The sequence below is a fragment of the Gossypium hirsutum genome, chromosome A07, assembly GCF_007990345.1.
Source record: "Gossypium hirsutum isolate 1008001.06 chromosome A07, Gossypium_hirsutum_v2.1, whole genome shotgun sequence".
NCBI classification, from domain to species: domain Eukaryota; kingdom Viridiplantae; phylum Streptophyta; class Magnoliopsida; order Malvales; family Malvaceae; genus Gossypium; species Gossypium hirsutum.
The window spans coordinates 64,839,698-64,854,324 of record NC_053430.1 but is presented as its reverse complement, the minus strand read 5'-3'; the positions used below and the strand labels follow the sequence as shown (position 1 = coordinate 64,854,324).

Here is a 14,627-nt window from a genome sequence, read left to right as displayed (position 1 = left end):
TCACAATTAGTTTCTATTTAAGCATTTTCATCAAAAATCACTTTACAAAACATGATAATCTATCATTTATCTTTCATTTTTCATCATCATCTATCACAAAGCTCAAGCATTCATCAATGGCATTTTAAAAAATCACCAATAAACTCAAAGATTAGGGCATGGGCCAGCTAGTACTCAAAGCAACGATCTCAAAAGCATAGAAATATCAAAAACCGAACAAATTTCATACCTCAATCAAGATGAACAAGGGCCGAATGGATGAAAGCATCAAAAAATTATTCTTTCTCTAATATTTGGAGGTGGAAGAACACAAAATGATGAATCAAAATTTGTTTATTTGTTTTAATTAACCTTAATTTTACATTTACTAAAATACCCTTAATGCTTAATATTAAATTTCCACTAACCAAAGGCATATTTGTCCATCCATAAATCAAATGGTCTAATTTCATCATAAGGACCCCACATGTAATGGATCATAGCAATTTAAGCACTTTAACAATTAAAATGCAACTTCGCATGTTACGCGATTTAGTCCTTTTTCTCAAATTTAGCTATTAAACGATAAAAGTAGCTCACAAAATTTTCTCACACATATATTCACATGCTGTAAACACATAAAATAATATTAAAATAATTTTTTGACCTCAGATTTGTGGTCCCAAAATTACTATTCTGATTTAAGCTAAAACCGGATTATTACAATAACAATGGCCCCCAGTCCTATAGAAGGTTACAAAGTGGACTTCCATGAGACACCTCTTAGGTCAAAGGTTTGAGTGTGAGATAACGTTTCTATGTGCCTAAGAATATGGGAAGACATTGTACTTGTTCTAAAAGTTTTATCATAAATACGATTGTTTTTTTGGGGAGAAGTGACCATGATGAGGGGCATATAACGCGGTGTATGTGGCTAGATACTAATGGTCTTGGTGTTTAAATCCAAAACTATTCATTTTATGAAGGTTTTTTGAAGAATTCTATAAGTTTGGATTTTAGTCATCTCTGGAACCATTTTTGCTTCTTTGAGTTCTATTTGGCTTTTTTTTCTTGCGTTTTTTCTTATGTTATTTGAAATTTCTTTTCAATTACCACAGTTAAGGGCTTTTCTTGTGTTCGTCATCATTACTTTGTTTTTTCTTTTCCTATTTTTATTATTAGAATCTATGATGGTTAGAACTTAAAGATTTATCTAAAGAACAAGGGGTTCTACAAAGAATCATCTATAACACCCAGTTATCTGTATTGACCTAAAATTTAAGAATAAATAGGACTAAATCGAAAGGATTAGCAAATTTTTGGACTCTATTGAGAAATTTAGAAGTTTTTAGTGGCCAAATTACGATTAGTTGGAAATCAATTCTAGTTCAATTAGGATGGAACTGGCTAGTTCAATAGTGGGAGACAAAATGATTAAGGATGGAGGGTTGAGATGGCAGGAGAAGACTGTGCCTAGGGAGTATATATATTGGTGTGTGTGAAGAAAAAAATTTCTTAATTCTTTTTACGATTTTTATTCTTTCCATAACATCATTTTCTTTAGTTGCTCTGAAGAAGAAGAGGATAAGGTTGAAGGAAGCTCTGCATGTCGCAATAATCGTGAGAATTGAAGTATATAGGTATGTGTGAAGACATAATTTTCTTAATTCTTTTAACGATTCTTACTCTTTCCATATCATCATTTTCTTCAGTTGCTCTGAAGAAGCAGATGATAAGGTTGAAGGAAGCTCCGCATGTCACAACAGTCGTGAGAATTGAAGCCTGATAATAGAAAAATTTAGGAACTGGTAAGCTTCCTTACCTCTTTGTACTTATAGATCGAAGAAATGAGTGAAGTAGTAACTCTTAAAATATCTCACATAATTATAGATTCTAGGTTTTTAAGAGTTGAACACCTTTAGCTTAACTAATAGATGGTTGTCATGCTTTGCTGCCAGGACGAAGAAGGCTCTGACGTTTGGAAAACCTAAGCTAATGAGGATAAAGGAATCTATGTGAGTTTCTGTACTCTATTTCTAGGATGATGTATGGCTTCTATTGGTTGTGAATATTGATTATGCATAAGGATGAGTAGGTTTATAAGTATCCACAAGTGTGTCCATATGTATGAAATTGTTATAACTTTATGTTTGAAAAGTAGTGTACTCCATGATAATTATTTATGAATTGTATGTGATATGTGTTTATATATATATTGTGGAATACGGAGAGGAATTATTGTCAGGTTAGATGAAGGTAAGATTGGGAAAGAGTGATTTTGTATATCGTTATACGATGTTGCAGGGTACAAACTATGATATGCGAAGCTTCGGGCCTTGTAGAGAGGATATTGCGGTGTTCGAGTATCAATGTAATTATGACAATTTGGAGGAATGGACAAATGAATAGGGAAAAAAGAATTCTATTAAGATTTCACCATACGGTGTTGTTGAGTGGAAACCGTAATGTGCAAAGCTCCAGGCCTTGCAGAGGGGACACTATGATGTTCGAGCATCAAGGTGAAATGTGTAACAGGTCCTTCGGGGCGACACCATGATGACAATTATTAGGTTTCATAGAGCAACACTGTGACAATGGTCAGTAGGCTCTATGGTGTGACACCTTAAAAGAGGTATGATGTATAAGAGAATAGCTCGACTATGACAACCAGTACAGTCCATCGGGATAGTAAAGATGGGGTAGTTTTCTAGGACATTCAAAATGGGGTGAAAGGGTGTAAGACTATAGCTCAACTATGACAAGTAGTACAGTCCGCTAGGATAGTAAACATGGTTGAATGGCTAGTAAAGTCCGTTAGAGAATAGTGGAAAGCAAAAATTCGTTAGGACCATGAAAAATGATAAAGATCTTGTTAATTTACCAAAGTTATGAATCGCATGTCTAATTGACCTACACGAACTTGTGCGTATAAAACAAATGATTTTATAAAACAATTTTAAAGCGCAGTTTTAACTGCAAGTTGAAAATATCAGTTGTAATATTTATAGTTCTAATGGAACATGAAGTATTCTAAGAGGTTGAACCCAAATGATTGTCAAGTAGGTAAATGTGTTTATCAAGTCACTTACAAGTTAAGAAATTACTAACCTAATCGAGTCAGAAATTATTAGCGCAAGTCCAAATAAAATTGTTTATAAACTAAAATTAATCTATTAATTAAACTAACTAAGCTAAACTTTCTTCCTAATGTTTTAGATAATGTAAATGATTAAGTGGTGGTCGATTGATTAGTTGAGTGCCAATTAAACTAACGAATCTACACCAATTATATTGGTTACCACTCTTAGTTAGGAATCTCCTCTCAGTCTAGGTTAGTAATTTACGCAAGTCCAAAATATCACCTAGAATGGGGGTATTGCGATATCCTAGGCCACTCTAATGTTTTAGATAATGTAAATTACTAACCTAAGATTACTTATCGGTCTCATCTAGGCATATAGACTACCTCCTGGTCTCACTACTCAACACAATTATATCTAACTATCTAAGGATAAACTGTCCTCTCCATCTTGTTTATCTAGGTTTTTCACTAGAGACATTAATTCTAACATATTAAGTATTTTGATATAATCGAACAACCAACGAATCAAGAAAATACATTAACTTAAGCTAACGAACAACTAAACAATCAACCATCCAAAAAATTTAGCATATACTCAAACTCATATTCCAAACAAGCATTTTATCAAACATATAGTAAGCATAAAATGAAAGTAAGGGGTTAAGAAAATGCTCATTCAATTGATGAAGTTCTATTAAAGCGCAATAGTTTGTCCATCATTGTTTACAAAATTTTTAACAATAAGGAAGAGAGTAAACAACAAAACTAAAATCTAACCTAAAAAGAAAAGAGAAAACCTATACTAAAAGTGAAAAGAAAAGAAATCCTAACCCTAATCTAAAACTAAGGAAATAGAAGATAGAAACATAAGTGAAAAGTTCTCATTTTATTCAGCCCAAAGTGGCTTTAAATAGATGATTTCAACCCTAACTTTTAGACCAAAATGCCTTTAGGCGCCTAATTTTGATTGGTGTGGCCATTGGACAAAAAATTACCTTGCAATCATTTTTGTTGCGTTAGGATTGGGTATTGCGAAATCCAAGTCAGTATTTAAATTTGGGGCATTGGGTGTCTTAGTATCGTGATACCCATCCTTGGTATTGCGATACCATTGTAGGTGGCCTCTATTCTTCTCATTTTGCACTGTCAAGGGTATCACGACTTCTATGCTTCGAAATCGCAATACCCCCATTCTAGGTGATATTTTCTTCACGTTTAGATCACCGTTAACTCCCTACAACACTCAATTCAGTTGTTAGGTTGCCTATGGCACGATTGGTCAATTTGGGTCACAAAATGAGAAAAAATGAAACACTTTCACTTATTAACTTAAAATTTAAAAATTATGAAAAACTATGCAAAAGACACTATTTTGCTTGAGAACAAGCTCCTTAAGTATGTCAAGTAAGCCTAATTTGTCATATCAATTTGTTGCAGGTCATTAATGAAGCCTTTTTAAGGAATGGACCGATAAGGCGAGTATTATAGTATTGTTAATTGGTCATTCATGAACCTTTGGAATTAATGTACCTTGCCATTCATGCATTTCACCGATTCATGCATCTTGAGTGTCCATGCACCTTAGCCATCCATGCACCCTCCAAAAGACATGTTGCTTCAAGCTCCATACATCCATTGAGTTTCTACAAGAAAATGTGAACAGAATTAATTCAAGCTAATGTGAACACAAATGTAAGCATTAAATTCGGTTATGACAATTTAATTAATATCAATAAACACTTTTAAGACATATTTAATAAAACTAATGTGAACTAAATTTAATATGTGGTTTATTAATTAACTAATTAATGAACTTATTAAATAAAATTTTAATAGCAGTCAAATGAAGTCAAAGTAGTCTTCATGAGCTAGAATTCAACTCATGAGCTAAAACCGAGCTGGACTTGGACCCATGAGCTGGTAGTGAGCTGGACCCGAGCTGGGGAACTGGAAGTGAGCTGGTGGCGAGCTCGATGAGTTGAGCTGGACTTGCAGGTAGTTGCATGGTGAGTTCAAGGAACTGGAATCAGCTTTCTCAGAGCGTCCTAATGGCGTTTCAATCCAAAGTTGAGCTAAAAAAGCTGTGATGGACTCCTTAAACTTCTTGGCTCGAGCTCGAGTAACAGGACCTTGTGGTAGCACCATAGAATCCTCGCTCGACTAGCTGAACCATGCGGCGCGATCACATCATTCCCCCCTCTTCAAAACGACTTGTCCTCAAGTCAAAATCTGCATTAAAAGGGGTTAAATCTAACACATTAAAAGTAGCGCTGACATTATAATCTCCTGGCAAGTCAATTTTATAAGAATTTTCATTTATTCGCTCTAAAACTTGAAAAGGACCGTCTCCACGAGGTAGTAGCTTAGATTTCCGTTGGGTCGGAAAACGCTGCTTGCGCATATGAATCCAAACCCATTCTCCGGGTTCAAAAACTACTCGTTTTCGGCCTTTGTTCGCATTACGCACATAGGACTCAGTCCTAGCCTCGATATTGGCCCGCACCTTGCTATGTAAATCCTTGACAAAATCTGCCTTTTTCTTCGGATCTACATGGACAAACTGATCAGTAGGTAAAGGCAATAGATCTAAAGGAGTCAAGGGATTAAAACCGTAAACAATTTCAAATGGGGAGAATTTAGTCGCAGAATGGACGGAACGATTATACGCAAACTCAATATGGGGTAGACAATCCTCCCACGTCTTCAAATTCTTCCGAACGATGGCCCGAAGCAAAGTAGATAGAACTCTATTGACAACTTCCGTTTGGCCATCGGTTTGGGGGTGGTAGGTGGTCGAAAACAGAAGTTTGGTCCCTAATTTACCCCACAAAGACCTCCAAAAGTGACTTAAAAATTTGCATCTCGGTCCGACACGATCGTACGAGGAATGCCATGTAGTCTAACGATATCCCTGAAAAATAAGTTTGCAACATGAACGGCATCGTCAGTCTTAGTACAGGCAATAAAATGAGACATTTTGAAAATCTATCAGCAACAACAAAAATAGAATCCTTCCCTGTTTTTGTGCGCGGAAGTCCGAGAACAAAATCCATGGAGATGTCAATCCACGGTGCTTCAGGAATGGGCAATGGTGTGTACAAGCCATGGGGTTGAACCTTTGATTTAGCCTTTTTGCATGCTATACACCTTTCGCAAACTCGCTCCACATCTTTTCGCATCCGCGGCCAATAAAAATGTTCATGGAGAGTGGCTAGTGTCTTATTGACTCCGAAGTGTCCCATAAGCCCGCCACTATGCGCCTCATGCACTAATAGGTCTCGAACAGATCCACAAGGAATGCATAGTTTACCTTCTCGGAAAAGATAACTCTCGTACCTATAAAAATTTTCAAAAGGACCTTTCTCACAAGAAATAAATATCTCTCCAAAATCGGAATCGTTTACATAGGAATCTTTTAATAATGCAAAACCAAGAATCTTAGAATCCAAATATGATAACAGAGTATACCTTCTTGAAAGCGCATCAGCCACAATATTATCTTTACCTTTCTTATATTTGATGACATACGGAAACGACTCAAGGTATTCAACCCACTTCGCGTGGCGTCGGTTCAACTTATGTTGGCCTTTGATGTGCTTAAAGGCTTCGTGATCGGAGTGAATTACGAATTCCTTAGGCCACAAGTAATGTTGCTATGTCTCAAGAGCTCGTATGAGCGCGTACATCTCTTTATCATACACCGGATAGTTGAGTACGGCTCCATTGAGTTTTTCACTAAAGTAAGCCACAGGACGTCCGTCTTGTGTCAACACGGCCCCGATTCCAAGGCCTGAAGCATCGCACTCGATCTCAAAAGTCTTCGAGAAATCTAGAAGGGCAAGCAAAGGAGCGTTAGTGAGACAATCTTTGATTTTTATAAATGATTTCTCTTGTTCATCGTTCCAAATAAAAGAAGAATTTTTCTTAATAACACTCGTAAGTGGAGCAGCAATAGTGCTAAAATTCGAAATGAATCGTCGGTAAAAACTTGCTAGGCCATGGAAACTTCGAACTTGCGTAACGCTCGTAGGCCTTGGCCAATCTCGTATGGCCTTAATCTTCTCTTGGTCTACCTCGAGACCATCCGCACTAACCACAAATACTAGAAAAACAGTTTTGTTAGAACAAAAAGAGCATTTCTTTAAATTAGCATATAAGGTCTCTTTTCGCAAAACTTCTAAAACAGATTTGAGATGACTTACATATTCTTCCATAGATTTGCTGTAAATCAATATATCGTCGAAATATACCACACAAAACTTACCGATGAAAGGCCTTAAGACATGGTTCATTAGTCTCATGAACGTACTTGGAGTGTTGGTAAGGCCAAAAGGCATAACCAACCATTCGTATAGTCCGTGCTTGGTCTTGAATGCTGTTTTCCATTCGTCTCCTTCTCGCATCCGAATTTGGTGGTAGCCACTCTTCAAATCGATTTTTGAGAACACTTTGGCCCCACTAAGCTCATCTAACATGTCATCTAAGCGAGGAATGGGATGACGATATTTGATTGTTATCTTGTTAACGGCTCGACAATCCACGCACATGCGCCATGTTCCGTCCTTTTTCGGTACCAATAATACGGGAACAGCATAGGGACTTAGGCTCTCGCGAATGTAGCCTTTTTCCATCAGTTCATTGACTTGTCTTTGCAACTCCTTGGTCTCCTCCGGATTGGCTCGGTAAGCAGGTCGATTTGGAATAACTACTCCCGGCACGAAATCAATTTGATGCTCGATTCCACGAAGTGGTGGAAGACCATTCGGGGTTTCTTCCGGAAAAACGTCTTGGAAATCCTGCAACAAAGACAAAATAGGAGGGGGCAGGGTATCTGGTAAATCGTTAGTAGAAATTAATACTTGTACAAAAGTACAAGAACAGTTCGATTCATCACCAAAGCCTTCCTCACATCACTAACTCTTGCAAAAACACTCATTTTCTCGATTTTCTTTTCTTTTTCTTCTTTTCTTGGATATTTTTCTTGTCACTCTCTTTTGTTTTTTTTTTCTTATTTTTCTCTTCCTTTACTTTTTTACAACTTTCTTTTTCTTTTTCTCTCATTTGCTCAACAGAAGCTTTTAGCTTGATTTGGTCTTCATACACTTGATTGGGAGTCAACGGCGCCAACGTCACATTCTTTCCTATGAATTTGAATGTATACCGGTTGGTATACCCGTCGTGCTGAACTCGTCTATCAAATTGCCACGGTCGGCCAAGTAACAAATGCCCCGCATGCATCGGTACAACGTCACAAAGAACTTCATCCGAATACTTACCGATGTTAAAAGAGACAAGTACTTGTTTCGTTACCTTAAGCTCTCCTCCGTCATTGAGCCATTGAAGTTTGTAGGGGCTCGGATGCTTGGTAGTAGGCAAACCAAGTCTTTCAACCATCATAGTACTTACTACATTGGTACAGCTGCCTCCGTCGATAATGATGCTACAGACTTTGCCTCCGACTTGGCACCGAGTGTGGAAGATATTCTCTCGTTGGAGATTATTCTCCGTGCCTTGGAGACTTAGACTTCGTTTTACAACAAGTAGTTCTCCTTCCATGGGTTGTTCCACGTCTTCCTCAACTTCGGAAGCCAATTCAGATTCTTTCTTCTCCTCATCCTCCGTTTCGATCTATCCATCGGCTCGCAATACCATGGTCCTTCGATTTGGGCATTGGCTTGCTATGTGGTCTCTTCCGAGACACTTAAAACACTTAATATCCCAATTTCGATTGTATGACGATTCGGGTGCTTGCCTTTGTTTACTTCGGCGATGGGCTTGTTGGTTTTTGGAGGTACCGTGGTCTCCTTCCCTCGAGGATTGGCAGGTCCTTTACTTGATCCTTGGTTCCACTTTGAAGGGTTGGAAGTGGGAAACCCTCGACTTGGGCCTTTTCTCTTGAGTTGTCTTTCCACCTTGATGGCCATATGGACCATATAAACCACTTCAATGTAGTGTTGTAATTCCACTATGTTTGTTATATCTCGATTTAGACCAGCCAGGAATCGCGCCATCGTTGCTTCGGGATCTTCTTGGACATCCGCTCGAATCATCGCGATTTCCATCTCTTTGTAGTAATCCTCGACACTTTTGGACCCTTGCGTGAGATTTTGGATTTTTTGGTGCAACTTCCGGTGGTAGTACGTAGGGATAAATCGTCGCCTCATCACCGCCTTCATTTCGATCCATGTAGAGATAGGATGTTCACCGTTACGCCTCCGACTAGTGGTTAGTTGTTCCCACCAAATCATGGCGTAGTCCGAAAACTCTATTGCTGCTAATTTCACCTTTTTATTCTCGGAGTAATTGTGACAATCGAACACCAACTCTATCTTTTTTTCCCACTCAAAAGAGGCCTCCGGATCCGATCTACCTTAATAGACAGTTTAATGTTCTTGAGATCATCATCTTCGCGTCTTCGATCTCGTTGTCGATGTTGCCTACGTCGATCACTAGCATTAGACTCTTGTTCACTTTCAAGATCACTAAGGTCATTTGCTTTATCGTCTTGGACCCTTCGTCTTCCCCGATTCTGATTGGCCTCTCCCGTCTTGGTCTAACCCCTCGGGTGCTCTTTCACGTTGGCCATTCGTTTCAACTTGGAACAAACGATCTTCGATGGGATTGAGCCTTCGATCTAGGAGTCGCTTCATTTCTCGTAATAAGGCTTGCATGTTTAAGTCGGGGACATTGCGAATGGGTTGTCTTGCCGGACAATCTTCCACGTTGTGATCTGACTCTTGTGACATTAAAACGTTGTTAAACTAAACCTCACCACAAAACCTCACAATCTCTCGAAAAGGAAAAGAAGATGTTTCTTTCACACTCGTGTTTACACTAGAAATTAGGCTTTTACCTCCACTCTATTGCACTTACAACTCTCGTGCCTTTTACCTCTCTAAACCTTTTATCGTGATTTCGTAAGCAGATTCGTTAAGGCTTAGTCCTTGGTCTAGGTGGTCGGTTCAAAAGGGGTAACAAGTGATTGATGTATTCGGTTTCGGGTAGGCTGAAAGAATAGGGAATTGGGTTAAAAGTGTGGCGTATTAGGAAGAGTAGGATAGAAGATGGATCGGAAACTATATCAAATCAAAGCTTGACGATCAACTAATAATTGAATTGCATAAATCACTTTTTTTTTCAATTTTTTTTTTCGAATTTTTTTTTCAAACTTGTATAACTTTTTTTTGTACTATATCAGCAAACTAAATACAATAGAAGCACTTTTGTACACGATTTTTTTTTCTCGGCTGTGTAGATTTTTGCTTTTATAATAACAGCAACAAACCAATCAAAATAGAATAGTCGGTTTAGGTACAATTGGTAAATGGAGAAATGGGGTTGAACAAAAAGTGCAAACAAGAAACAATACCGATTTGGTATCGACCCGTTGTTTATAAGCTCTTTTAGTTCGGTTTGGAATTGGTAAATGAAAACCTCGACCCATTATCTAACAAGATAGGAACCTCGGTATGTTTGAACGCCACACTACGAGTAGTGATAAGTTCAGTTTCGACAAAGAACAACGGTTGACAAACTAGACGCTAGGAAGCCAATCGAATCTTTGAACGAAATTTGAGAAAAAGTTTTTCCTAACAAATTCGGCAGCATAACATTAACAAAAGTCTCAAAAAAGTTTTTTTTCATGAAAAAAATAACAAGTATTTATAGGCCTAAAGTCTAGGTAGCCGAATGGCTTTTCATGCTTACAAATTAAGTAAAAGAAAATTCTAGAAAATTAATCATTAATGTGCATGACTAGATTCTGCTATGGAACATTAATTGTGAATGCTTCATGTTTAAGAAATGACAAGTGAATGAATGAAGCTCCAAGGGACACTTGCTAGGTTCGGCCTCCCTTGTTTAATGAAGCAATTAAGTGGCAACCTTTAGCCAAAAATCATGAATTAAATGGTGTAACTCCAAGGGCCAAAATAGGTGTGAATGCCGTAACCTGAAGAGTCCATAGGTGTGAACATGGTGAACCAAAAGGACTTGTTGTGTGAACACAATGTGAACGAAATGTAGAGGTTCATGGAGGAAGTCATTCGGCCAACAATCTCATGCATGTATTATGTCCCTTTGACCGAATAGTCACTTGTGTAGATGAAGAGGTAGCACAACATTCATGGCTCTTGGTCATTCATGAACCTTTGGAATTAATGTACCTTGCCATTCATGTATTTCACCGATTCATGCAGCTTGAGTGTCCATGCACCTTAGCAATCCATGCACCCTCCAAAAGACATGTTGCTTCAAGCTCCATACATCCATTGAGTTTCTACAAGAAAATGTGAACAGAATTATTTCAAGCTAATGTGAACACAAATGTAAACATTAAATTCGGTTATGACAATTTAATTAATATCAATAAACACTTTTAAGACATATTTAATAAAACTAATGTGAACTAAATTTAATATGTGGTTTATTAATTAACTAATTAATGAACTTATTAAATAAAAATTTAATAGCAGTCAAATGAAGTCAAAGTAATCTTCATGAGCTAGAATTCAACTTATGAGCTAAAACCGAGCTGGACTTGGACCCATGAGCTGGTAGTGAGCTGGACCCGAGCTGGGGAATTGGAAGTGAGCTGGTGGCGAGCTCGATGAGTTGAGCTGGACTTGCAGGTAGTTGCATGGTGAGTTCAAGAAACTGGAATCAGCTTTCTCGGAGCGTCCTAATGGCGTTTCAATCCACAGTTGAGCTACAAAAGCTGTGATGGACTCCTTAAACTTCTTGGGTCGAGCTCGAGTAACAGGACCTTGTGGTAGCACCATAGAATCCTCGCTCGACTAGCTGAACCATGGGGCGCGATCACATCAATTGTGTTGTAGGCACTAGTACTCCAAGGTAGTAAGGACATTGTATTATGGTAAAGACCGCAATTATGGAAATTACTTAGGTAGTCTCCAAGCATCACCAGGCAGAAATAATGAATAAGAGTATTAAGAAGATGAAACAATGAGAAATGGAAAATGGTGGGACCCAAGAGTGAACATGGTCAGAATCATACCAGAATCTAGTTCGCAAATAAACAACTCAGAACACATAAGGCATGGGCCTTGATAACTAAGTTCACGAATATTTCTATGAAATTCTAGGATTTTAACTCTAAGCCAGAAGTTTCAATTTTTTCTTAAATTCTATAAACGGATCTCACTAATTTCTTTTGAACTTATAAAGTACTGATTAAATGCAGGTTAGATAAAGACTCAGAAATCAAGAGGGACCAAGCCAAACTCCATTGGGAACTAGGTGAAGCACGACAGTTGTTCATGTGTATAAAAGGGCACCCATAGATCTCAAACATCATATTTGGGATTGATTGAGTCTATACAAGGTCAGATTGTAAATTGCAAATAACCGTTAGATTATAAAAGTGTAAGTTGTAAGAAATTGGAATTAATATGATGTGCGTATATATTTTAAGAGGAAATTTAATGGCATAAGTTGTATATGGTTGTATTAAGATTAGTTATATATGTGTGTGTGTTAAGTTATTTGGGTTGTAGTAGCATTCGATACCCGAACTTGGTGATCGAGTCGGGTAGAGGGTGTTACATCATCTATCACCTTCACCACCAAGAATAGGTCTTCTGCTGCTAGTGACAGGCCATCTTCGGCGGCTCTAGGCTCAAGGGGGAAAACTTATTTGTCTAGGGATTGTGGATGAACTCACCACTATTGGTGAATTCAAATGTACAACAGCTGAACAATAAATGTGAAAGGTGTTAAAGTGTAAAAGGCTCATTTTGAGGTATCCCAAGTATGATTTTTGTGTTTCGAGTGGGTCACATCACTTAAGTATTTGGGCCAAATTACAGTCGGGGTAGGCTTAAGTTTTATTTTCCTTTGCATGCTCTAAAGGTAGGCTTTCACCTTCCTCTTCGTGCTTTTGTTTGAGATCTCTTGAATGCTTACAGTCTAGCACAAGGAAATTGGTTGGTTGTTCCTGGTGGTTAATCATTGGATTACTCATATTGTGTGTGCAACGACATATATGGGAAATCGTGTAGTAGTTTCAATATATGTATAAAATAGAGGAGAAAAAGAACCATTCAGGACTCTTCTACGTAGTCCAAAGGGATAGAACGGAGCAACTCATCTTCGGAAGGGTTAGTTCATTCAGTTTAAATCCCAAGAGATATATTCTAGTTGAGTTGAAGTTTGAGAGTTCTCTCAAATTCCCCATTGCATGGAAGAGGCTTGTGATCGTTCGCTACACTCAACACCTAAGGTTGGAAGATATTCATAAGGGTTATGGGTATTATAATCTCCTTAATATTCTTGAGAGCCTGGTTATTCATCAGGAGATCTCACTTCGAGGGGTGTTCCGTTACTACTAATCTGTTGTAATTTGATATGCCAAATTAGTCTTTCTCGGTATACTTAAGGAACTTATTCTCAAGTAAAGTAACGTCTTTTTTTATAGTTTCTCATAGTTTTTAGATTTTAATTTAATAAGTGTATATCTTGTTGTTACTCATTTTGAGACCCAATTTAGCCAATAGTGCCATTAGGAGCCCTAACCTATGGCTGAGTGATGTAAGGACGTGTTGGAGGCTGAAATCAAGCAAGAACGACACCAAATGAGAGGATATTGTGATATCCAAACCTTGGAATCGTGATATCTCCAATAAAACCGAGATTGGAGACCACCCTTTAGTGGTATCGTGATATCCACTTTGGGTATCACAGTAGCCACCCTCAAAGAAGTTCCCAAGTTCAAAATTGTCCAGGTATCGCGACATCCTCTTCCTTTGTATCGCGATACCAATATTGTGAAGGGAAAAAATGGACAAAAAGGATAATCTTTGTCTACCCGAAGCACCAATCATTGAAGGCCTATTCAAGGGTATTTTAGGCATAAGAATTGGGTCAGAATAGCTGCTATGTCAGCCAAAATTTGGCTGAGAGAGAAAAAAAGGTCACATTACCTTAGTATAGGTTTAGTTTTATTTAGGTTTCCTCTTAGCTTTTTCTTTCTCCTTTTCTAGGGATTCTTAGTTTCATTTTTTTATCTGTAAATTTTAAATTTCCCAGCAACTTTTCTTTTTATTTTAGTTTTTCTTAGTGTTAGTTAAGTTAATTATCACTATAGCTTAGGTTTATTTGCACTTTTAGTCCATGTACTTAGGTTGTGAGATATTTTCATCTTTAGTTTAATGTATTTCATTTTCTTTTACTTTGCATCTATTAAAGTTTGTTCTTTTTATGTTTATTACTTTAGATTTTCTTGTTGAATTTCTTTCTTTTCATGCCTCTTGAATTTTCCTGCATAAAAATACTAACTTTAATTTTTTTCTTAAGCTTTACTTTCATTGCTTCTTTACTTTTCATTTCCATGTTTGTTAGCTTTGTTTTTAGCATGAGTAGCTAAACTTTTAAAGGGGGTTGATTGATAGAGATATGGTGAGCTGGTTTTTGGATAAGCGACCAAATCATAATAAAATCGATTAACTTGAATGAACTTAAAAACTTAGGATTGACGACCCTAAGAGAATATTTAGGCAAATGAGATCGGAAGGAGTTCTTGTTAGGAACCAATTCATTAGTCCCAGGT

The 14,627-nt window shown here is 37.5% G+C and overlaps 1 protein-coding gene across 1 annotated transcript; it reads right to left on the bottom strand.

The window, feature by feature from the left end:
• Window positions 1-8,739: 8,739 nt before the first annotated feature.
• On the bottom strand, window positions 8,740-9,807 carry LOC107955778 (uncharacterized). Its single transcript, XM_016891580.1, has 2 exons — window positions 9,573-9,807; window positions 8,740-9,431 (listed from the first exon to the last, which is right to left on the bottom strand). Exons 1-2 carry the CDS (start codon window positions 9,805-9,807, stop codon window positions 8,740-8,742), a joined length of 927 nt encoding a protein of 308 aa, XP_016747069.1.
• Window positions 9,808-14,627: the final 4,820 nt, after the last annotated feature.

Excerpts from the sequence above, each read along its gene's own strand:
- LOC107955778 (XM_016891580.1), bottom strand. The coding sequence starts at position 9,807 with ATGTCACAAGAGTCAGATCACAACGTGGAAGATTGTCCGGCAAGACAA. Across the intron at positions 9,432-9,572 it reads AGAATCGGGGAAGACGAAGG|GTAGATCGGATCCGGAGGCC; the intron begins GTCCAAGACGAT and ends CTGTCTATTAAG.